The sequence below is a fragment of the Pavona decussata genome, unplaced genomic scaffold (assembly GCF_977016875.1).
Source record: "Pavona decussata unplaced genomic scaffold, jaPavDecu1.1 SCAFFOLD_161, whole genome shotgun sequence".
Taxonomy (NCBI): Eukaryota; Metazoa; Cnidaria; class Anthozoa; order Scleractinia; family Agariciidae; genus Pavona; species Pavona decussata.
Genome location: NW_028145572.1, coordinates 2,680,314 through 2,704,452, shown reverse-complemented (window position 1 = coordinate 2,704,452; position 24,139 = coordinate 2,680,314). Strand labels below are relative to the sequence as shown.

The 24,139-nt window shown below is 38.0% G+C and overlaps 2 protein-coding genes across 5 annotated transcripts; one reads left to right on the top strand and one right to left on the bottom strand.

The window, feature by feature from the left end:
• Positions 1-427: 427 nt before the first annotated feature.
• LOC146464776 (ras-related and estrogen-regulated growth inhibitor-like) lies at positions 428-13,341 on the top strand. Of its 4 annotated transcripts, none has more exons than XM_085129365.1 (5): positions 428-452; positions 6,824-6,966; positions 9,274-9,330; positions 10,249-10,322; positions 10,830-13,341. In XM_085129365.1, the coding sequence occupies exons 2-5, from the start codon at positions 6,882-6,884 to the stop codon at positions 11,259-11,261; spliced, it is 648 nt and encodes a 215-aa protein (XP_084985491.1). In that variant the 5' UTR covers positions 428-452; positions 6,824-6,881; the 3' UTR covers positions 11,262-13,341. The 4 variants fall into 4 exon arrangements, with proteins under 4 accessions (XP_084985491.1, XP_084985490.1, XP_084985489.1 ...); XM_085129364.1 differs by lacking the exon at positions 428-452 and adding an exon at positions 2,386-2,492; XM_085129363.1 differs by lacking the exon at positions 428-452 and adding an exon at positions 4,802-4,870.
• Positions 13,342-13,745: 404 nt separating this feature from the next.
• On the bottom strand, positions 13,746-19,115 carry LOC146464775 (histamine H2 receptor-like). The gene is made up of 3 exons (XM_085129361.1): positions 18,829-19,115; positions 14,998-15,923; positions 13,746-14,177 (listed from the first exon to the last, which is right to left on the bottom strand). The coding sequence occupies exons 2-3, from the start codon at positions 15,791-15,793 to the stop codon at positions 13,858-13,860; spliced, it is 1,116 nt and encodes a 371-aa protein (XP_084985487.1). The 5' UTR covers positions 15,794-15,923; positions 18,829-19,115; the 3' UTR covers positions 13,746-13,857.
• Positions 19,116-24,139: the final 5,024 nt, after the last annotated feature.

Below are 24,139 nucleotides of genomic sequence, written 5' to 3'. Positions count from 1 at the left end.
TGAGCATATGTGTAATTGGAACGTGGGTCAAGGTAAGAACCACGTAAGCATACCGGTATTACTCCAGAAATAACATTCCTCGTTGATTGTTTCTAAGAAAAAGCTAATACTTTGTTTCGCCTTGAGCTGTAAACAAAGGAATTCCATGACTAAAACGTGACTGTAAAGATACAGTTTGTGGTTTAATGAAAGCATTCAGCCAGTCTTTACATAATCTTTGTCGAATTGCGTGTTAGAGATAAGACTTTCTGAGAAACAGCTATCATCAACAATTAAGAACCAGATGAGATTACTCTAATCCGTAACACACCGGATTTGCTTTTATCCGGATCGGTAGTTTTCTTTCACTATCCCAACAACTGAAACTTTGTTAAAACGCTGGAATTGTACACCGGAAAATCCGAATGGGAAAGTTCTTATCTGAGAATTGAAGTTTTGTCTTCGATTGACAAGTAAGTCTTATGTTACCTATAAAAGTTACCTGTATAGGCATTTATAACTCACTCGCAGAACGGAGTTGAAACTGTAGCCGTAAGAGCCTAGTCATCCCAAACAATTTAGACTGGATTTCAGGTGGGTCAAGATTACAAAATCAACCATAGCAGTTTGTGGAAAAACAAAGTACTTGAAGTTCCGCTCTTTATAGATAGAAAAAAGGTGTGTGGTTTGTAGCCTGTTAGTTAAGCTTCTTTGTAATCGCTAAGTTCCTTCCTCCTCAGTGCGGTCAGTATATGCGATTTCTTCCTTTCTCCTAACGTGATAACTGTTTTAGCTTTTGATTTTGCATACTTAAGGCTCTGAAAAAGTACGCCAATTTTCATGCGCTATCTCAAACGCTTATGTTTATCGAATACATAAACATATGATACTCGCTTCCAAAGAAGCAACACAGTCAGATTCCTGCTTCCTGCTCAGTTTATTTACCACAGCTCTTGAACTCTTACAGGATTTTCATTAAGTCTTGAAAAGAGTCAAGCCTCCGTTTACATATTTAACCGTGGTGGACGGTGTATGGCAAATACTATTCAGAGTTTGAGTGGCCAATCAGAGCGAACGAAAAAACTTATCCACTGGTTTAGTGTATGCTAATTATTGGTATTCTAATGTTTTACAGTCTGTTTATTGATTTGTGGCATATTAATCCTAATGTGAAACCTAAATTATTGCATCTTTAAATTAAATGCATTACATCTCCGCAGATATCTTTTAACAAAAACTTACAGTAGAAAATATTCTTAATATGAAATCTTTCTGTCGGTACATGTGATAACAAGATAACCTCGTAATGATTCCGTAAACCTCATTTAATCAAATTGACCTCATTTCTCATAATTTACCTCTTGTCTCTTTTAAGTTTCGCCGGATTTTCATTCAATTACCGTTTCTTTCGAAGTATAATTAAGCCGCAAATTCCTAGGTATTTTTTAATCAATCTTTCGCTGTAGCTTCAAGGCGTCAAATTGGGATCTTTCAACAAAAATAAAAACGCAATTGAAGATGAACATTTCAGCTTCGAGAATTTCCACCACCAAGCTATATCTCGTTGAATACCTTCTCATACAGGAAAAATTGGTGCAAATTCCAGCTAGAATATCCACATGTGGTCAATTTCACCGCCATCTGTTAGTTCAAAAGTTCCCCAAACTACATCTGAAAAATAACGGCACCACTGATTGATGTTTGATTCTTTCAACTTTAAATTAATTTTAGATTAAATTATATCTATTTTAATTGAAATTTAATTTCCGCTGCTGACTACCCTCTTAATTCAGGGTAAAAATAATCTTCTGCTGGGAAATTAATCTTTTTATTATAACTTGTAGTTGATAGAAATCAATGACGTCTTAGCCTCTTCAGTCATGTGTAGATAAGGTATGTTTTTATTTCGTTGATTTATGACTATCAATTAGCAGCGTCTTTCAGTCTGTGAGAAAAGAATTTAATGTTCCTGAATTCAATGAAATAGATTAAAATCTTTACTGGTCGGTGTGTTACGGAGATCGTTTAAATTAAGGGGGCCCATCTCCCGTCCGAGAAGGGAGAAGAGTGAAGAAGGATAGATAAAAAATATCGGCGAACCAGGCAATATCTTGTTGCCGTTTAGTGGTAAAGAGGGGGAACCATGTTTATGACAGAGTCAAGTCAAAAATTCATCCTCCATTTATGACTTGCTTGAAAAACCATATCCAATTTGGGGAGGGGGAACCCCCCTTCTTCCCCCCCCCCCCCCCAACCCTCTCCGGGTGCGTTGTCTGATCTATCTGATTACACGATAACCTTTCTTTTTAACAAATAATTCCACAGGTCTATTACCTATTTTTAACCATAAGTACTTGACTTACTTAAACGGAGCGCACATAACTTGAGTGCACTTGAGTTGCATGATTTCAAGAAGCTCTTTGGAGGCAAAGTTTCTCACCCTGTTAAAAAATTTTTGGAGACGATTTGCAACACCTCAGTGACAAGGCTAAATGAGTTAAGTGACTTCTAAAGTAAGTAAGTGAGTTTTAAAGAGGTTGGTACTTTCTCGAGCAAGCAACTGTTTTGGCAAGGCTTAGGTTCGTTTGAGGTACAGTTCTATATCGAAGAGCTCCAGAGCTTGGGGGTACAGTCTAGAGAAATCACTGGCGAATTAGATTTTCCTTTTTACTACGAATCTGGCTGTTCTCTGGTTCGGGATCCCAATGAAAAAAAAAATGTTTTAGAATGCTTTCTTTAATGTTAGACTAGCCACTGTCAAGCTAGGGGCAGACAGTGTGGTTCATCGTTTATTAAATGGGATATCATTTCAGAACTTTGCCGAAGAAATTAAGTAGAAAATTAAGATTTTAAGGTGATTAAAAGTAAAACGTTGAGGAAAATATTTGAAAGAATGACATCAGAACAGTCTACCTCTAATGAGTACAAAATTCTTAACCCATCTCCTATTTCTTTCATAAATTGCATACCATTTAATAAATTACTTCAACCAGACCTGCGCCATTAATGAGTCATTTTTAAATTAAAAGAAAGAAAAGAAAAGAATTCCAGAGTAACCAGCAGCTCAGGAATAAAGTGTTTGTTAGCAATTTCACATTTTATCTGATGCGACGGGGAGGGCTTAGGAAATGTGTAAAGTGAAAATTGATGTCATAGATTCACAATCCGCCATATTGGATTACTATGGCGATAGATTACACGTAACTGGTTGCAATTCATACATGAAACTATGTTAAAATATGCCATTAAAAAACATATACTTCTGATTAGAATGGCAAATTCAGCCACAAGAACTGAAAATCTCCCGTGAGAAGAGTGTTTGCTTCACCAAGATAATGTTAATTCTTATTTTCAGTATTTTCAGCTTAAGTCATGACAAGTCCAATTTATGGAGATTATAACCGGTTTGTGAGACAAATATGGTTTCTTATTAAATTTAGTAACAAAAGACAAGAAAGACGCTATCATCCTGTATGGTTTTTAAAAGATAAGAATTGACGAAAATTAACTGTTCTAACGGCTCAAAAGGAACCGATTCATTCTTAACTTGATGTTTATCAAGAGAATGATGGCCTAAAAAGCAAGTCTGACCTGCGTGTAACATTTTATTTTCCTTCGATAGCAGAGGAAACGTTACCTTGAAACAACATCCCTGCTACTTCAGTAGTATTTTGTAGGATCTAAGAGCGGTCGGCATCCACTTCCTCGTTAGAGAATTTAGCCAGACCAGAAAATTAGGAGAACAATGGAATTGAGCCGTGCATGCAACTGGCAGTAGATTGGAACTCTCGTGTGTATGAAAAATGTGCTTGGTATTGGATTTTTACCTGAAAAATTAAAAAGAGAAACTGTTTTGAGTGTGGGCCCGTGCAGTTATTCGGAGATTCTCAGTGATGGTAAACAGAATAAGTCAGTAGTAGCGCTGCTAGGCCCGAGTTTGAAAGACAACAGAAATTGGTTCAGTCTTAACCAGGATCTGATGGTTTTAAGTTAATTAACGACTTCACTCCAAATAATTTTTAAAGTTGAGATATTTGATAGCCGGCAAATTAAAGCAAGCAGGTCGCGCCGAAAAGAAAATTCTTTAATGTCTTTGGAAAGTGAAAGATTTACACTGGTGGTAATCTTTTCTAGATCTATGTCAGTTTATTATACCCTTCTATTCCCCTGAGCATTTTAAAACTATTTGAAACTTATTTTTCGGACTTAGAGACCAAAAGTTCCTCAGCGTCACGCAGTGTTAGAAAATGAGCCCTCTTAAAACTACAGTAGCTAGCAATAGGTAGGCATATATTTAGGAAATAGGTCATTCTTGTTTAGTGCAGTGTTCCACTCGGCAAGTACATCCGGGAACTTCGCCGTACGACTTTATCCGGCGATGGCCCATCGGGGATGGTATTTAAAAAGGAGTTCACGTTAATTTTTTAAATAACTAATTTGATGTTATGTTAAGGACAAAAATATGCGTCGAATATCCCAGAAGTATTCTGTCAGTCGTCGCTTTGTGCATTATGGCATTTCTGTAGCACAGCTTCCACTCGTCAAAAGGAATATGCCACTGATGCTCTTTTATCAGTCTGGGGCACAAGGAACTTTGCCACAGAACTGAAATAGCTGGCATTGACAACTGAAACCACAAAGATTCCTTTGTGGATAAAAAAGAACGCCGGCTTAAAAAAATTACTTGTGTGCTCCTCAAAAACGTATACTCTCGCGATTAAATTCGTTGTATTGTTGAAGTTTTGTAGTACATTCTTGGATTAGTAAATATGGTACTTACATTTGAGTCTGCGATGTTATATATATATATATATATATATAATTAAAAAGCTGAAAATCTGAAAAAAAGGCCGTTCAGACGTGGGAAAGCTGTCGACCATTAAAGCCGGATGTGCGTACTGGCTTGTGTTTTGTTTTTACGTTTTGTTTTTCTTCCTATGAATTATTTCTTTTTGAACAAATCTTAAGCACCAAGGGTCTTAAAATATCATATTCTGAAGAAAGAATCTTAAAATAGCATGAGGACATACTAATTTTAATAACTTGAGGGGCTTGGTAATTTTACGGTGATCATTCGCAGCCTCTATTAGCCATGTGATATGTCTGCTAAATTCCATATGGCCAAAAAGAAATACATGTTTGTTTTCCACTTGGCGCATACTTAATGCATTTATATTTAGAACAAATGCTTCATTTTGTTTTGTTTCGCTGAATTACACAATATTCTACTTCTCAGAAGGTAGTCATTAAGGGCCACTTTTAATTTAGGTTTAAGACTGACTAGAAGACAGTTCTGGATTACAAATTAAATCGCAAAATTAATGGTAGCTGTTGCCACTTTAGCAGGTGGACATACTTGAAAGTGGCATTGACGAGAACAGAAACTACAGACGTCCCGCTATGGGTAAAAAGAAACGCAAAGAGTATCATTTGCTTCATTCAGCATCAGCAACAGTTTTCGGCTTCTTTGTGCTTTTGCTTTCAACTTTACTGTCAATGGTTAAACTGCTAAATGATATGATGGAGAGATCATACCTAATGTACACTAATCAGTGAAGCCATAAATTTGTCAAAGTTCTCAATCTTGCCCCGGAGCACCGTCGAAATTGTTTTCCCATTTGTGGTGTTTATTCACGCATACAAGTTACGCTCGCTACATATGGCTAATTTGTTATATTTACCAGAATGAATGGGGAACTATTAGTTAAAGTGATACGTTTTAAAACTCTAAAAAGGTATGACTTTGCTCATCGAACAGAGCTTAAGTTAATCATCTTTTCGACTAAAAAAATAATTTTGAGTCTATTGACGCAACATAATACACTGACATAAACTCCCATCTTGAAGCATTCTTTCAAGCAATTTGATGTCTTTGATTTGTCTCGGTCCGCGCGCTTAGCCAATAGAATGAGTGGAATTGCATTACACGGGCAGTTGACAAGTTATTCCTATACGAATGTTTTCAGGAACATAAAAGAGCTCAATTTGAGATATCACTAACCGACGTTACGAGGGTTCTTACTGCCGGTAGGTCGCGATCAGGAGATTCATAAATTGTGGCATCGCCCGACCGTAAATACTTCTTGTCCTTTAAGCCGGCCGCACACTTGAGAAAAGAGCTGAGCAAACTGCCTCGCGAGGCCAAGCAAGGCAATCAGCTCAGCTGTTTCCTCAAGTGTGCGGTTGAGTTTTTCGTGAGAATTTCGCCTCGCGAGGCGAAATCTTAAATATCAGACATGATAGATATTTTCCTCACGGCCTCACGAGGCGAAAAACTCACGAAAACGCAACCGCACACATGATGAAACAGCTGAGCTGATCGCCTCGCGAGGCAGTTTGCTCAGCTCTTTCCTCAAGTGTGCGGCAGGCTTTAAGGTACTGCTTTTGTTAATCTGAAACATGCATACATGATCTTGTCGATATTTGTCCTTCTAATTTGGACTTCAGTTGATTTAAGTTCCTGTTTAAAAATATCAAGAATTTTGTGATGAGCGCTGAAACCGCATTGAAATTTGACGGCTTTTGCGAGTAAACTGCTGCTAGTGTTAACCGTAGGCAGGTGATGTTACATAACTAGAAGATTCTTTAAAAACTTATTATCATAAAACGATTGTCCTTTGGTGTGCTGTAAATCAAATGATCGCGTGCTTCGGAGTTAAGGGTGCCTCTTGACGGTCAAGCAGCAGTAAAGTTACTAACAAGAAGTTTTAAGTGGCTCTTCCTAAGTTCTTTGCCTCCCTGATAATCCAATTTCAATCACTGCATTGTGTTCTCAATTTAGCACCATATTTTTCAGCTAAACTACGATCACCTCTAGTAACTTATCGCTTTATTTCCTTTTCAGCCTGGTAAGAATTTAAAACAAGACTTCCTAGACATCGGTTATAGCGGACTGGCAAAATATGCGCAAGAGAAAGACAAGTCATCAACCGAACCTTAAAGCGGCGAGAGCGATTGTGCTGGGACAAGATGGTGTTGGAAAGTCAGGTAAGTAGCTTAGCAGTATACTGTGTACGATTGTGACATGATCGTTCCGTGCAACACTGGGTTTTATCGCATGGCAAGCATAGGATCGCTATTATCTTATCAGCAAGTGAGACCAATAAGTCGACTCTCGGTTTCCATTTATTTGCTATAAAAAGTGATAGACACTTGAAAGTTCAAGTGTTTAAGCTCATTTGGCGGGAAATAAAAAAAAAAAGAGTAAACAAAGAACTAAAGTTCCCGGGAAAAATTGTCCTATTCCATATCCGGTTGAAGGCATTATATTAATTGCTGTTCTTAATTATAGCTAAAGACCCTCGCATTGTTTATTTAATTTATAAGTTATCTCTCTCGAAAACATTTATTACGCTACATAGGCGAGGGATTTTGCTTGTCGCACATGCCATTCGGGTTGCTGAAAGATGAATCGTTTACGCGAGTCATGCAACCTTGAACACATTTGTGCACTTCAATTTGTTATTATTGGATTAAAGACGGCTTGGAAACTATGTAGGGGCGAAAAGATAGCATTTTTTAACGTTTTGTGTTAGTGCAGGATTGAACAATAAGATACCGTCATAATGTGTACTACAGCAAGTCATTGATCTAGACTAACTGATCAAAACTTAAGAATGACTCGGAACAGATAAATCATTCTAGTTATAACAATAGCAAAATGAAGTATCCTAGCACAAGAAACCTGTAAAGCCAGAATATGCCTGGGTATTTCATGTGACGTAAGCAAAAAAAAAAAGGAGACACAAGAATCATATATCGCTGGTCTTTTTTCTTGCTTCTTGCTCATCAAGTTTGTATGAATTCTGTACATAATAACAGGAAGTTAATTAGTGGGCCGCTTTGCCGCCGAGGGATGGACTAACTAGTCTCTAGAGATTGCACTAATATGCTTCACACACAAAACAAAGGTGTTAAATTGAAAAAAAAAATGAAAAACACTAAGTTTAGTTAATTGAGTTTTTGATTTTTCGAGATTATACTACCGCAAACTATGTAAACTCTACTGCTCTTAAACTATGTACTATTTACGTAGATAAAGAAGATAACAGCCACTAATTGTCTTCATGTTTCTTATTCAAATAAGCAAGAAGTTCCACTGATTTGTTTTGACGGTGTGATTGTTGAATAATTTGTACTAAGCTGTAATTGCTGACTGCCTAACAAAATCATTCAGTCAGCGGAACCACAATGATTAGTATACCCGAAAGTTTCAAATAGATTTTAAAAAGCTGTTTGCAAGTAATTTTTGTTTTCCAGGAATGAGCATAGCCCACTATTCAGAGAGATTGAATGACATATTAGTGCGCAAATCTTGCCAAATATTTTTTCAACAAACATTTGAAAGGTCATATAATTTTTATTCAAGTGAAGGCATGCATGGAGATCAATCATTTTGTCAGTGGCTTACATAATGAAGTATTCTCGTGACGTTACCTGCAAATGAAAACGCTATGATTACTTCGTCTTTCATGCCCCCCGTAGGGAGCTAATGGTCCCTTTCAAAACATACATCATGAAGACTATGCCTTAAATTAAAGTTAAAAAATAACTGTCAAGCAATTTTTGGATTAACATATCAAAGAAATCACGATCTTAATATTACAAATTTTAGTTGGCACCGAGTAAGGCACATAAAATAACATAATGAAATAACAATAATCACTTTATTTTAGTGTCACTGTAGTTAGCGCAGAGCACTAATTGGGGACATGTATTAAAGTGCCGAATCGAGTAAATTGGAATTTGGAAATGTTGGTTTTTGGGGAGAGGGGAAAACCGGAGTACCCGGTGAAAAACCTCTCGGAGCAAGGACGAGAACCAACAAGAAACAACCCACATATGACGCCGAGTCTGGGCATCGAACCTGGGTCATATTGGGAGGCGAGTGCTCGCACCACCGTAGCACTGCACCATCCGCTGCTTCCCGAATACTGGGCAGCATCTACTCACAGGACCTCCAGGCTACCTTAAATACCTGAATAGTAGGCATCCTTCAGTCTCGGGAGACAATGGTGTGCGCCCTGTTGGGTCAGTCTTTCTGTTGAAAGCATGCAGCGCCGGAATACAACTTCGTATAACTAAAATTTAAAGGGTTTTTTCTCTGGTGCCGGCAATGCCCTCAACATGACGTGATTATAAAAAAAAGTACAAAACTTAATTGCGCAACTTAAGCTCGTAAGCTGCAGACCGCTTGTTAAAGCTAAACATTTATTTTTGAATGTTTCAACTTGTTGTCTGAGCCCGTATACGCAAGTTATTGAAGCATTTAACACACCTCGTCTTTATTTTCAGCGCTTATTGTCCGTTTTCTTACAAGAAGATTTATCACAGAATATGACCAAACTCTAGGTGGGTATGACTTTAATTTTTTCCAGTCATGAACAACGTTTACTTCTGGTTACGCACACGTACACGGCTATTTCCTCTTTCCGATAGACTACGAGCAAAATTCAAGACAGGTAGTCAAAATACTAACAACAACAACAACAACAACAACAAAAAAGTTTTTTTTTGTGGGCTTATCAATAGCAAATGCTGACAACAGAATTGACGCAACATGCCTGACAGTGACAGTGAGGTCCAAATACCAGAACCGTATATCATTAATAACTCCTGCTACCGATTTACCGAGTTCCCTGTACATATTTCCTCAAACCCTTTATGTTCCACTGTTACCATCTTCTGAAAAGTATTGGGTTTTTTTTCCCGGTGGTTCTTATTTCTTCGCAAATACTGGACTATCTAAGATGCATACATAACTGGCTCATAACTGTGATGGTCTCATGATTCCACCTTCATCTCTTCACCTCCACACGTTTATTGCAAAATTTACAATGCTTCCAGTTGACTTGATAGCTCGATCAGTAGGCCGAACCGGCTGCACCGGCATCGAAGAGGTTAGCCTGCCACGCAGTCGTTTTTCGAGTCCCCTAAAACGACTGCGTGGGAGGCTATGAAGAGGTGCGTCCGTACCTGATTTTTTTTTAGGCTTTCCTGGCTGAAGTTGCGTAAATAACTGCGATGCCTGCCTTCTCAGTCACTCGTTGGTTCCTTCATCCGCAGTTCAAATATAAAAATTTCATACACGTATATTCACACTTCCAGTCTTTGATAGGTAAAATATTCTTTTGAATATGAAAATTATTTTAATTTTAATCCTTCTGTGATACAATACTGAATGTGTAGGAGCTATGAGGCACACTGTTCACTATGTGTGATTCTCCTACGCCGTGTTTTGATATCAGTTTCCTTTGATTTTAACATCAGAGTCGACATGGAGACATCACATGGAGGTGGACAGTGAGTACATCTTTGTTGACTTGATGGATACTGCTGGAGAGGTGTGTTTGATAAGAAATAAAATAATAAAATATGTAACTTTATTGAAGTGTCCATGTATTAAGTACAGAGCTTTAATCGGGGACACTCCAGATCGAATTGGAATTTAGAAGTTTTGGTTTGTTTTAGGAGAGGGGAAAAGCGGAGTATCCGGAGATCTAGAAAAACCTCTCGGAGCAAGGACGAGAACCAACACGCCAGCATTCTCAACCCACATATGACACCGAATCCGGGGATCGAATCTAAGAAAAAAATGGTGGGAGGCGAGTACCCTCACCACCGCGCCATCCCTGCTGCCCCATCAATACCCGCTGTCATTGACTGATAATGGTGGGCCTGTCTAGCTAGGGAAAGGTAAAAGAACCCTGGAGAAAAAATGACTGCCATCTATTGCAGCTCTATTCTCTTATGTTAGATTTGACGGCATTTTGAATCACTGGATCACTAAAAGGTAGAGTTTCAGCTATATCCATGGCGTTTCTTAAATTTACTTTTTTCAATCATCGCAGAATTCAGAAACGAAGTTGGACAGCTGCTTGGCACGAGGTGACATCTTTCTAGTCCTTTACTCCATTACCGACCGAGCAAGTTTTGACGAAGCTACCAGAATAGGAAGGTACATCAGAGAACGAAAAACAAACGGAAACTCCGTGATGCTAATACTCGTAGGAACAAAAAGAGACTTGGAACACTTTCGGGAAGTTGACGAAACAGAGGGAAGTGACTTATCACAGGCACTAGAGTGTCCTTTCTATGAGCTTTCTGTTTCCTCGTGCGATGGATACAAAGAAGTATCGGAGATGTTGTACTGCTCAGTAAGACAGTATTTACGAAATGAAAGAAACGGTGACAAAAGGAACCAGCCTTCTTCGCTGTCGAAGATGAAGGAGGGGCTGATCAAAAGGACTGGCACTTTTAGGAGAAAATCAGTTTCGTTTTAGATTAAATTGCCTGTTCAGGGTGATCGAGGAAACTGATCCCTCTGCCGGTAGGCCAGATGATTTTCGTTTTAGAATTGGATTAATTTAGTGAAGTAAATAGGTGGATTTAGTTCAAGTGGGTTTTACATGTGCATCAATGGAGTGTTCGCTTCACTGAGAAATCAACAAAGTCAGTCAGTTCAATACGAAACAGGAAGCCCGAACATTAACTGCTACTCCCGTTTCGGCATGTCCTTATGAGGTCTTGTGTGCATTCCCATATAAAGTAACAAAATTTCCTTGGAGCAAACCACGGTCGTAGTCATCTCTCGTTTGACTCGTTTAACTTTTCATTGACAAATGTTAAATTCAACCGCGATCAAATTCATTCACTATGAGAATTAGCAAATTAACAGACTGCAAGGCAAGCTTAAGCTCAAAGCTCTTGTTTAAACGTCATTGGCGCATGCCCTCGCCGGTCAGTTTTTATGTCGTTCACTTGATTGCGTTTGAGCATGCGCTCAGACTTATTGAAGGAGTTGAGTTAGCCAAATCATTTTCAGCATAGCAAATGCTATTATATGTTTCAACTTGATATTTCTTCCTAATTACTCATGTCTTCAGTATTAGTGCTGGTATGAAAAAAAGAGGAAAAATAGCCCGTTCAAACAAAGATTGAAGATAAGTACAATACGATACAAGCGTTTATTTATCACGTAACGTCTACGAGCCGAAAAACTCGTTCAAAATAAGTACGTGTATCTAAAAAGTATAGAGATTAAAAGCTATAAAAACCCATCTACGTAGAAAAACAGTTTTCAACGATGAAATCTCCAACTATCCTAAGAGCTTAAGGTACCAAATTTTACTTAACTGATAAGGGGGGGTGGGCTCTAGGGAAACCGTGGTGCTTCGTCCGCGCGAAGTGGAAACGAATGTTTCGAGGGTTCGAGGATTCACTCTGGCGAAGGGCTTACGCTCGAAACGTCAGTCTTCGAATCATCTTTGTGGCCAAATTACCTTACTCAACTCTCTTGATAAAACCAAATATTCGTTTACTTATTCTCACGTAAATCGTAATATGGCAATAATAGAAAGATTGTTTTGAAATATGCGTGCTTGTTTGGTGTATATTTTTAGCATAGTTGTCTTTTAATTTCGAAACTTGAAATATGTTGTATATGGGAAGTTATAAGTACAGATAAACACATGCTGTAGAGGCTTTCTCCTCATTGCTTTTTCTTTTTGTCATTTGCAAGTTACCGCTGGCCGCGAAACTGTGGAAAAGTATATTGGGCTTAATTTGCGTCAAAGAGTTTTCGTAAGGTTAATTTTACCCGTTTGAAGTTGGCCAACAAAAGCCACCTATTTGTTTCTATGTAAGTCTCACAAGCACTCACTCTACATTAAGTTACTTTGGAAGAAATGAATGTATTGAATACGGCATTTATATAAGACATCTCTTAATTAATTGAATTTGGTACTTTTGGTCATAACACGTTTAATTTATTTACACTATAGAGACATGTCTCTACGTACGTAAAATAGGACATTTTCACTATGGCGTCATTTGACTACAACTACCAGAATCCTTGGGGTTTTTGTTTTCTCATGCTAATTAGAGCTATTGTTCTCTGCTCTCCACTAGGATTACAAAATTTGAATTTGAAAAAAAAAAAACAAAATGAATTCTGGTAGTTGTAGTCAAATGACGCCATCATGAAAATGGCCTATTAAGACATGCATTGTTTCTTCACCTCCTTTTCATGAATTGGTGTGGCTCACCGGGCCATGGCTTTGTTGTTAATAGACTAATTACATTCGATAAACACTCAGTGGAAAGAAGCCCGAAGACAATAAAAAATGGGTGTAAACATGGGCCCAGAAAAGAGAATAAAACAAGTCTATTCCACACTCTACTGCCTTTTCTTCTTTTCTCACTCTTTTTTGTTGTTGTTTTGTTTATGTTGTTGCTGTTTCTTTTTAATCTTTTATTCGTTCTTTGGTTCTTTAATACCGTGTACTGTTGGCGCCTTCTACTTTTTGCTCTCCCACAAAGAAAATAGAAATGTTGTCATCCATGCCACGTACGCATGCGTGATCTTAAGGACGGTGCCTACTATTGTTACTGCGCATACGTTCTGCGCATCTCGAGATACTCGTGTTTCCTATGGGTGGTGCCTACTAATACAGGAATATTTTTGCGCGGTTTAAAACTATACGGAGAAAGCAGAACTTGCTAAATGCTTTTGGTATCTCAAAAGAAAATTGGGGGTAACCATGCATTTTTCAGAGATAATTAAGCTTTAATTTAGGAAAAAATCCCATACATTGCTTTATATCTTGGCGTTTTTTGGAGATATTATTGCTTAATTATCTCTGAAGAATGCATGGTTACCCCCAGTTTTCTTTTTGGATTCCAATAGGCCTTGCTAAGATCTGCTTTTGCCAAATAGTCATAAACCGCACAAAAATACTGCGGTATTAGTAGGCACCGTCCTTAAATTGTTGTCTTGTACAGTGAACGAGGAAGTTCCCATAAAAACCGTCACTCAATTTTCTGGTCGAGTTGAATTATTTTCAAAGTACAACTTCAATCTTCTGCGAGGGTGTCAGCTCAACTTGTGGCTGCCATTATAGCTGTATTGGTCGGTTGTTCGAGGTTCTTTGTTACCATGGCGATCGAGACCACTTGTTTTCTCGTCGAAAGCGTGGGTCGACAGAAAGGCAACATTTTTTTAACCAGCTGCTTGTAGGCGTTCTTCAATTCTTGATTTAGGCATCCATAAACAAGCGGGTTGAGGGCAGAGTTTGAGTACACCACACAGGCTGTGACGGCAGCAAAAACATAAGATATTGCTTCCCTTCTGAATATTGTCAGGAGAATGCCTGCGAAAAATGGACTCCAACAGAAATAAAACAGACCGATGACGATTGCTTAAAAGAAGAAAAAAAAAGACAATTGTCGTAAAATGAACTTGAAAACGCATCAATTAAGTATACCGTCTCCGTCGGCCTTACCTCCGTAAATCGCTTTTTTGGCCAATTAAAAAGTCAGGATGGCTCTCCAAAATTGTCCACTTTTACCATGCACTGCGGATTTTGTTCGCTTAGACCTAGTAGGTTTTAATTTTTTGTACCGAAAGAAATTTTGTACCAAAGAAATTTTTGTACCAAAGAAATTTTGTCTCTGCTTTAATGTATTGGCAATTTAAAGCGATCAAATCTCTCGAAATTCAGCCTATGAGCAAAAAAAAAAGTAAATATGGATCCGGCCATTTTAACGCACTGAGAGCATGCTACAACGAAGAAAATTTTGGAACGTTTTCTGACTTGCTTTAGCCAAAAAAGTGATATACGCTCATCTTGTAGGAAACCCTTCATTTGATTATGGTAAGTTTTCATTTAATTTCCAAACGACAAGCCCGAAAGAAACTGGAAATTTTAGTGAGTTACATAAGTTATGAGGGAGCCTGATACGACGAAATCGAACTTAAAATCAAAGTCAAGCTGAGAACAACTAGACTCACTAATCGACTGTTGAATAATAAAACAATTATTCTTCTCAATTTTGCGGAATATCCCCTGATTTTAACCAACTCGCTGATTACGGCCTCGTCGGCTAAGTATCAGGCGATATTCGGCGCGATTTCGTAGGATAATTGTTCACTATTCCGGAATTTGAGTAACCAATCAGTGTTCACGAAAAACAGTCTCGACTAGTTTGGCAATTATATACTTATCCCTTTAGTCTTACCTGTAGTCTTTGCAGCCTTAGATTCGCGCGCAAACCGGATCCGCTTGTCAACTGCTAACCAAGCTGATCCTCGTCCTCCATTAACATACACCTTTAACGAAGCAATTCTTCTCTCCTGGCTGCGTGCAAGAAAAAATATCTTAAAATAAGCCGCAGTGATAAGCACTGTTGGCGCTGCGCAAATCACAGCAAAGTACAATGTCATGTATGTGTCTTCCATTACATCACCATAGCGACATAGGTGGTGCACGCGGTACATCGCTGCTGGCTTCATCCCGACACCAAACAAGGGGAAAAAACTAACCACAAACGCGGTTAGCCACGCGACGGTAATTATGACGCACATCCGGTTTTTTGTTACCATGGTGCTATACGTCAGAGAGAAGGAAATTGCCAGAAACCTGTCAGCGGTCACTGCCAAAAGATTTAGCATAGACGCGCTCAGATTGAATAGGTTCAGACTCAACGTCATTTTACACAACACGAATGTTCTCGACCACTCGAACGATAGCAGCTCCATGACCCGGACCGGAAGTAGAACTAGACCCACCATGAGATCGGCCACTGACAGCGACAAAATCAGTAAATATGTAGGGCATCGCAGGCGGCGGTTCATGTAGATTGATATGAGTACTAGAAGATTCGCTATGATTATTGTAATGGCCAATAAAATGAAAAACACGATATTCGCAGCAACATCAGGACTGAGATAAAATGAAAATATGCCACTGGCTGCTGAATTTGTCGTGCTTCTCGCAGTGGCCAGTTGTCCTGCAGTGGTATTAAGTTCCATCATTTCTGATTGCAACGGTTATTTGTTAAACAATGAAATAGTTCAACTGATCAGTTTTGATGCTTTAAAAGTCTTGTATGTTTTTATCCATGACTTCATCCACCAAGTTATTGCTAACAAAATAGTGCACTGACTGAAAGGAAAAAAAATTGTTCAAAGATCAGAGCTTTTAAGATAATTTTACAGTTTTCATCAAGATCACGATGACTTGCATGTCGGACCAAGAAATCACACAGGAGGGATAAGAGCATAAGTTTAGAATCTCATCAGGGATTTAAAGGCCCAGAATTCATATTGGCAGTTTCTTAGTAATCTATTTTAGGCTCTCAGGCGATAGGCTAAGATGAGAAAGCGAACGCAAAAAATACGTATGCGCCAAACCCGGCCCTGTATTTACGCCTGTCCAGAGTCATTACCATGTGCATTTGGTAGACAACTAATTGATCATAACTGGCGTTGGTTGTTCTACTTTTTGCTGTGCTACACCGTGCTGACGAGAGCCAACCAGCTCGAAACAGCTGTCCACGCGTACGGTTGCATTTTTTGATTGTCGGTTTGGTCTCTATCATGTCGATGTCGTGTTAAGTTTTCTACGCAGTCAGATCAGCCTTGCAGTTATTTGAGTTACTTTTATTTTTCGTTTTCTTAACCATCTGAGAGCCCAGAAAGAACAAGGGAAAGTGGTCAGCCTGTTCAATGTTTCAAGTTTTGAACAGAGAAAAGATTAATACTAGCGTTCCCACGTGAACGCTTTCTCTTTTCTAAGGACGCCGCCCCCATTTTGTTACTGCGCATGCGCATCTCTCTAGGGCAGAGCTCACCAAAAAAGGATACGCATTCTAACTGTTGTTTAATTATCTCTAAAAAATGCGAGGTTACCCCCAATTTACTTTTTGAATTCGAAAAGCCCTGCTAGGATCTGCTTCTCCCACATATACTATTACTGTACCTTCCTTAAAAATGTAAAGATAAACTGCAGTACATTTACCAAACATAAAGGTCACTGGCGCCAAAAACATTGTTTTCGTTGAAGGTTCTACCATACTAAAAAGATATGATCTATATCTATCCTTTTGGTTTCCTGTATATGGTGAGAAGACAATTTATCTTAGCCGAATATTACCTAGAACAGTTTGTCAAAGCGAACTGATAAATTAGTTTTTTAGGCGCGCGAGATGCATGTACATTACAGCGATACAAGGCAGCTGCTATCTTCGCTAAAGTAGCTCGGGTGTCTCATTTCTATCTAAATTCTAAAATAATAAGCCTGAATACACAGCTTCCATGAAAAGGGCTTTAGTTTTCCCCAATATTATAATTGGCGGCCACTAAAGGTCACGGTTTGGGCGGTGGATGATAAAAAGATTAAAATTTACGCATTCAGGGTTCCTGACTCAGTTCAGTGACATTTGCATTTATTTAAATAGATAATCTTGAATTATAAAGTTACCGTATGCTGTGTGGGAGTGCCGCGTCTTGTAAGCAATTCAAATGATTGGAAGGATTCGCGAAAAATATATCAACGTCTGATAAATAAAAGTTTCGGTATCGTCTCCCGTCACTTGCTTTAATCACTACAGTAAAATACAAGTCGTTGTTGAAAGGTTCTCCGACAATGTTTTCTTCTCAGTTTCTTCCGGAAATCCATTTTTCTTTTGTTTTTAAAAGTCATTTTAGCAATACTTTGGATACGTTCAATTTCACGTATTTTTATTTCTTATTGAATTAAGGATCAGTAAGGAATATCCTTTACTGAATTAAATTGCAAAAAAATATTTCTACGAATCATAATCTGGTTTCTGTATTCAGGTCGACTGAAAAAGCTCATCGTTTAAAAAGCTACAATCTAACTGATCTAGTCAAACTTAGTCAAAACAAAATGGGAGGTATTTTTTTTACCGTTTTCAGCCAACTCATTTCTTATTATGCTTTTTTGTGCATCAGTATAACCAAACACAATTCCCTTGGTATTTTCAAAGTGTTTTAGCCGTTTAGCACCTTTGAGATGTAACAGAAATACAATGAACCTGTTTTTGAAATGCTGAAGAGATCGACTACTGTTTTTGAAGTCAGTTCCTCTGGGTTGAAAAACCCGCCCGGAGGGGAAATTTGGGTTGATGATAACAAAGAAATTAAAATATGTGACCTCGGGGGTCAACAATATCCGCCGAGGTCAAAGAATTTTCTTTATTCTCAGAGTACAAATTCTACACAAGGTTTAACTTGTAATCAGGGCGAACTCCCTGAGGACAACAGTCAGCAGTCAACGTTAACATACACTACATTTAATTTCTGCCATGATGTCAATTCCATTAGTGCATCCCAGCGAAAAAAACATACAAGATTTTTGCAGCCATACTCATCTCGCAAAACCTTGTGCAAAACAATTAGTTTTTAAGGTGGGTAAGATGTACGTAAGTTGCAGCGTAGGCTTTATTAAACTCCGTTTTCATGGAGTCCAGTCTCATGGCTCCGTCGCTTGTTGCTTTCAGGGCCATAAGAAGACGGCTTAATTTGTAGCAAGTCTATGGCGGCGCTGACCACTTTAAGTTTGGTGCTGCACTTGCCTAGGGTGGGGCAGCATATGCTTTTGGCGTTTCGGTGCTCTCACCTTTACTGGGCCACACTATGTATCAATAGTTTTTCAAGCAAAAGCGTTTTTTTTTTAGTAAAAGCGGCTATGGGCCTCGGATTTTTCCACATCTATATACTTCCAAACATTTGTTTGCATTGTTGCCCCGTTAACAGAGCTCGGGCAAGGCGGTTTTGTGAGTCAGCTTCATTGAGAGTGGAGGGGAAAAGACATAAAATGTACATAAACTGTACTCCCTGATGATGCCGTTGATCGGCGAAAGCTTGGATTTCAGTTTTTAGTTTTTAGGTTTTAAACAGCAGTGTAAGGCCTCAATTGAACAGTTTTTATATATTTTGTACATAAACTGTTCTGAGGAGTTAGGCTAAATTTTCGGTCTGACTCATCGGTTTATTGTAAAAACGATTAGAGCATAGCTTGAAACACTGCAGAAAACGAGACTTACCTTTAAGAAAGAATCAAGTACATTTCACAGCTCGCGTGCCATTTGCCCGGACACACAACTTGAAATCACTCGGCGCGTGCCGAATGCCTGATGGCGCGTGCACAACTGCAGGTGTAATTTAGTGGCTTTCTCTTCCCAACGTCTGCTTATAGTTGCGGTGTCTGTGAAGTTAGATTCGTTTAAGTGATTGATAGATTTGTCTTGATCAGTACACACCGGGTGCCTAATGGTATAAAATTAATTGAAGATATGAAATAAAAATAAATCCAGCTTGGTGCTACAAGTGAATGTTGTGCCGCTAGCACTGAAGGAGACACAAATGATGGATCAGATAATTAATTCTGTAGTGTATGTTAAAGTGCTTTTACAGCCCTAGTAAGGAAATGGGAGACCGCACGAGGCAAAGAAAAAAATCTTTGACCTCGGCAGGAATCGAGCCCACAACCTCCTGATTCTATCGTCTGTTGATCTACCGACTGAGCGAGAGGCCAGACGACTGGAGCAAGTCGTAGATAAATAGATAGTTTATTAACTTTTACCTTTCAACCCCCAGGACAGCTGAATTAAATATTGCGATAAACTTTACAACTGTTATTATGCTGGACAAACTACCACTAAAATAAAGGCTAAAACTATATAAATACAATAAACCTTACAAATAATTGTATACCAAAAATATAATGCCACTAGCTTAAACTGGGTAGAGTACACATTTTTAAAACATACTAATAGAATACCATACTAATTGTTTAACTGTTCTTGAATCTTTTCGTTTTACATTTCGGAAGTTAAAACTTTCGCCTTGTATGGAATGTTATTGCTCTGGGCTGAGTTGCTCGAAGCATGGTTAGCGCTAACCATTGGTTAAGAGGTATTAAAACCTGTAGGTTGTCATGGTGTTTAACCCGGGTTAGCGCTAACCATGCTTCGAGCAACTGGGCCCTGCTATTAAGAGGCCACAGCAACAATGGGTGCAGGCTTGTGGCCTGGGTGATGTATAATGGTGGTAATTGCGCTGCAAATGTGAATGTGAAGCACTTTAACATACACTACATAGTTATTTCGATGATCCATCAAAGATAAATCTAGTTTAACTGCATGGGAGCATATTTATTGTTTTTTAGAGTAAAATATCTTGTGATAAATAGTATTTAAAATCGACAGTGTATATAGTATCCCCAATAGGTCTTATCACGGTTTTCGACGCCATTTTGACGAGTAGGCAAACAGGCTTGAAATAACAGTGTTTGTATGGAAATCCGATGTCATTTATTTTTCATAAAACATCGCTTGTGAAAAATTCATGAATTGGAAACTTTTGGCACTAGGAAAAGGATTTTAATAAAAAAATTGGAAGGATGTAGCTGTGCCAGAAAGCGTCCAGTCGTGTTTTGAACTTTCCATACATTTGTCTGTAAAGCGAAACAGCCTTGAACTGCTACTAAAAATAGTTCGCAGGAAAAAAATACAGGGAAATGTATGGAAAGTTCAAAACACGACTGTACGCTTTCTGGCACAGCTACATCCTTCCAATTTTTTTCTTAAAATCCTTTTCCTAGTGCCAAAAGTTTCCAATTCATGAATTTTTCACAAGCGATGTTTTATGAAAATTATTTGACATCAGATTTCCATACAATCACTGTTATGTCAAGCCTGTTTGCCTACTCGTTAAAATGGCGTCGAAAACCGTGATAAGGCCTATTTAACTAGAATTACAAAAAAAAGTGTGAATCAATCCTAAGAATCCTAAAAAGTAGTATGTAGCGTGCGTTAGTTTGAAAACATGGGCGCAAAATATGTATTAAAAAAGTCCTATTTTATATTTTTAGACGATATTTGGCTAGATCGATTCGTTTTTGTTTTTTACTGATAAATTGTTTTGATAAGCTGGGGTATCTTTGAAAACCTCCAACTGTTACAGTTACTGTAACAAATTAATTGAAAAGTGAAATAAATTAAGTGATAAGAAATAAACAAACTAATTGGGAACAAGAGAGACTGCCCGGCTCTTTTATCCATTTCCTCCACTGATCAGTGAAATTGGAATTTCAAGCTACGTTTTCTAACCGTGTTATGCACTAATATTTAATCGCACACACTATTTTGTATTGGTTTAAATTTGTGGGCTAAGGTATACAGGGAGACTCCGCCCAAAAGGTTTACCTAATCTCCCGCCTCGTAGGATGCGAAAGGCTAGCGAAAAAGTTTAGACTTAATAATGTCTCAAAAATAGATTGTGAACCAAATTGGCCAAAAGGGTAGGAATTTTTATTCAGGTATTAGAAAGCAGAAATTACAACACAAAGATGAATGTGAATAGTTCTACTGTACTAGTAATGCAGAGAAATCTCTCTGCATTACTAGCACTAGTACATTAAGAAAAAAGTACAACTGTTTTTGGTTATGTATTGAAAGGGGTGCAATTTCGGTAAAAGTTGGTATGTGAAAAGGCAAGGGTTAAACCCCTCGGGCAGATCCTCTTGGTCAGTGAAACTTTATTGAGTACACCCCGAGGGAAGAACACATTAGATGAAACGAGGTCAACTCGCTCATTCTGCTTCGAAAATCCGGAACAGTAGCAATGTGTCTGTGAAGTGTATCGCAGAACAGCCGCAAGAAGTTTGACATAGCTGTGAGTTAGCAGTTCCACAGCATATTTTACATTACGTGGTCTTCCATTAAAACGTTGTGTTCATTGAATATCATTTTTATGCGAGAGTATCAAACCATCTTCGTTTACGTATTGTTAAAAAAACCTTCTTTGCAAGTTATCAGTTACACTGCATGATAGCTCAGTTGGATTTAACTGGAACTAGACGTCATGGCAAACGTTTCATAAAACGCAGGCGTATATTGACGATTTTTTATGGGGCTCATTTTAGGCATGGGAAAATGTAATAAGCTTGTAATACGGCTATCAGAAAGATCATTAATTCCTAGAATAATAGTCCTTACCCTTAAAAAAGTTATGTATCATCAACAAACGGAGCTAAAAAAAAGAAAGAATGTTAACAGATTCGGAGCTATTCAGTCCTCCAAACAATACTGAGGCAACAAAGGCACGGTTTCTGAAGTTTTAGTCCCAATTACCTCTTGGGGATCATTGTCTTTTGTTTTCCCCGAGCGAAATGTAATTAACCTATTAGAACGCCAAGCTTTATATTAAAAACCACTCTTACGATCAAGAGGTGGGCTGTACTTCCTTGTTTGGCGAAAAGATCTGTAAATAATTTGAATGTTTTCGATTAACACATTTTCTATTTTTACTTTAGTTTTATCTCATGTCTTATTATAGGGCCACAAGTTATTAGAGTTACGGAGGCTAAGATGATTTTGAATGAAATGAAAGTTAGAGTAAGGGAAAAGTAAAAACCTTTTCAAGACAAATGATCATAAAGTACGATACAAGAACATTTATGAGCCGGATCTGTCACAGAACTTGTATTGATCAGGTAAAAATAGTTTGCAGATAACATCCATTGCATACGTAATATTGAATAACAGAAATTAAGTTGTTCAGGAAACGTATCCCCAGGTTAAAGTTTGGATAACAAACAAAACAATATTACTTGTCACTTTATCAATTTAATGCACATTCTGTTTTCAAGATTTTAATTCTTTTGTGTGTTAAAAGCTCCAATTTAAGTTCTTTTATGCTTTTTTTTTTGGCCGGATCATAAACAACAGTCGTGGACCAACATTTAGTGCATATTTGGTCTCGAAAAAAAAAAAGTTTCTTTCGATATGTTTATACTTTCTAAAAGTGGTAGGAATCCTGATGATTCGGTCGAAAACTTTTTCATCCAATTAATGTTAGTGTACAATGCCTTTCGCAAAACCTTTATCAGTAAATTGGGATAAACATGAAATATGACGACAAATGCAAGGTACATTTCTACTAAGTGAATCAGCTTGATTCAGTCACATAGGATCACTGTAATGATCTGTTAAATGAAAGGAACAAACTCACTGAACTGACATGTAAAAGCAAGCCTGCCTTCAAGGCAGACGTAATAACCGCTACACCACAGGCGATCCCACAGTATGAAGGTGGGCGAAATAGCACAATTTATTTTTATTATTACATCACTAAGATCACGGGGTCTCTAACTCAGCATGGAGAGTCTGTTTGACTGTGTGCATAAAAGCGACATTCAAGAAGGATATGACCTGTTTAGCACGAAAACCCACGATATCTCCCGACAAATGTACAAGATTATTTATGGGGACCATCAGCTCATTTTTTCCTGGTCTGGACTCTAGCCCTGCAGGGAAATAGTGCCAAATTTAGTAAACACAGTTTGCATTTTTATCATAGCCTCATACCTTTTCCCTTTGTTTCTTTTTTTTTCCTTAGTAAAAATTGCAAAATTATGATAAGAAAGTTTGGAAAGATTCATTATCGTTTCGTGAATAAGATTATTAACTTCCCAACGCGAGTTGTTGAACCGGCGACCAACTAGGATTTTTCTCGCCCCTCTCAATTTACAAATGAATGGCACTGGAAACGACCGAATCTATCGATCGAATAAAAGGGTGTGACCATTTCAGTCGGCATGACGTTAAAAGATCACTGTTATTCGCGATTTCAGCTGATGACACCCTAGCTTCAAATTTTAATTTATTCGCAGAGGTTATGACGTTACTGCGTCAACAATCAATACAGGGTTTATCCTGTATTATGAACAACGTTTACTTTATAATAGCTATATCAGCAGACACCTTCATCAATACTATGTTGCCGCAGAGCACGCACAGCTCACGGAAAATGGAGTGTTGTGAATGGAATTAAATATCTTAAAGGGAACCTCCACTCTCACAACAAATTGACGGTTAAGCGTTGGAAATAGTGTCTAAATTCTAAATATTTGTCTAAAACGTAGAAATGACATTCAAGTGTGTTAAAATTTAGATATGATTATCGACAACTTTTGCTTTTAAATTTCCTGGGGGCAGCCATTTTGAATTTGATGACGTGTAATGGTTGCCGCTATTGTTATTCAGCAGAAGTTCTTTTGTGTAAAACAATTGAGCAACCTTATTACGTCATGAAATCCAAGATGGCGGCGCGCGGGAAATTTAAAAGCGAAAATAGCCTAATGAAATTATGTTTTTTCCGACACTGAAATATTATTTCCATGATTTTCAATGAAGTTTCAAAGAAAATTGTATTTTCAATAATGTAACGTTGACATGTTTCGAGAGTGGAGGTTTCCTTTAAAGGCACCGAACTACATTTGATTGCCTCATCATGCACGAGATGCATGTTGTTCAATTAAACTAACTTTACTTTCATTACTAAAAACACAAA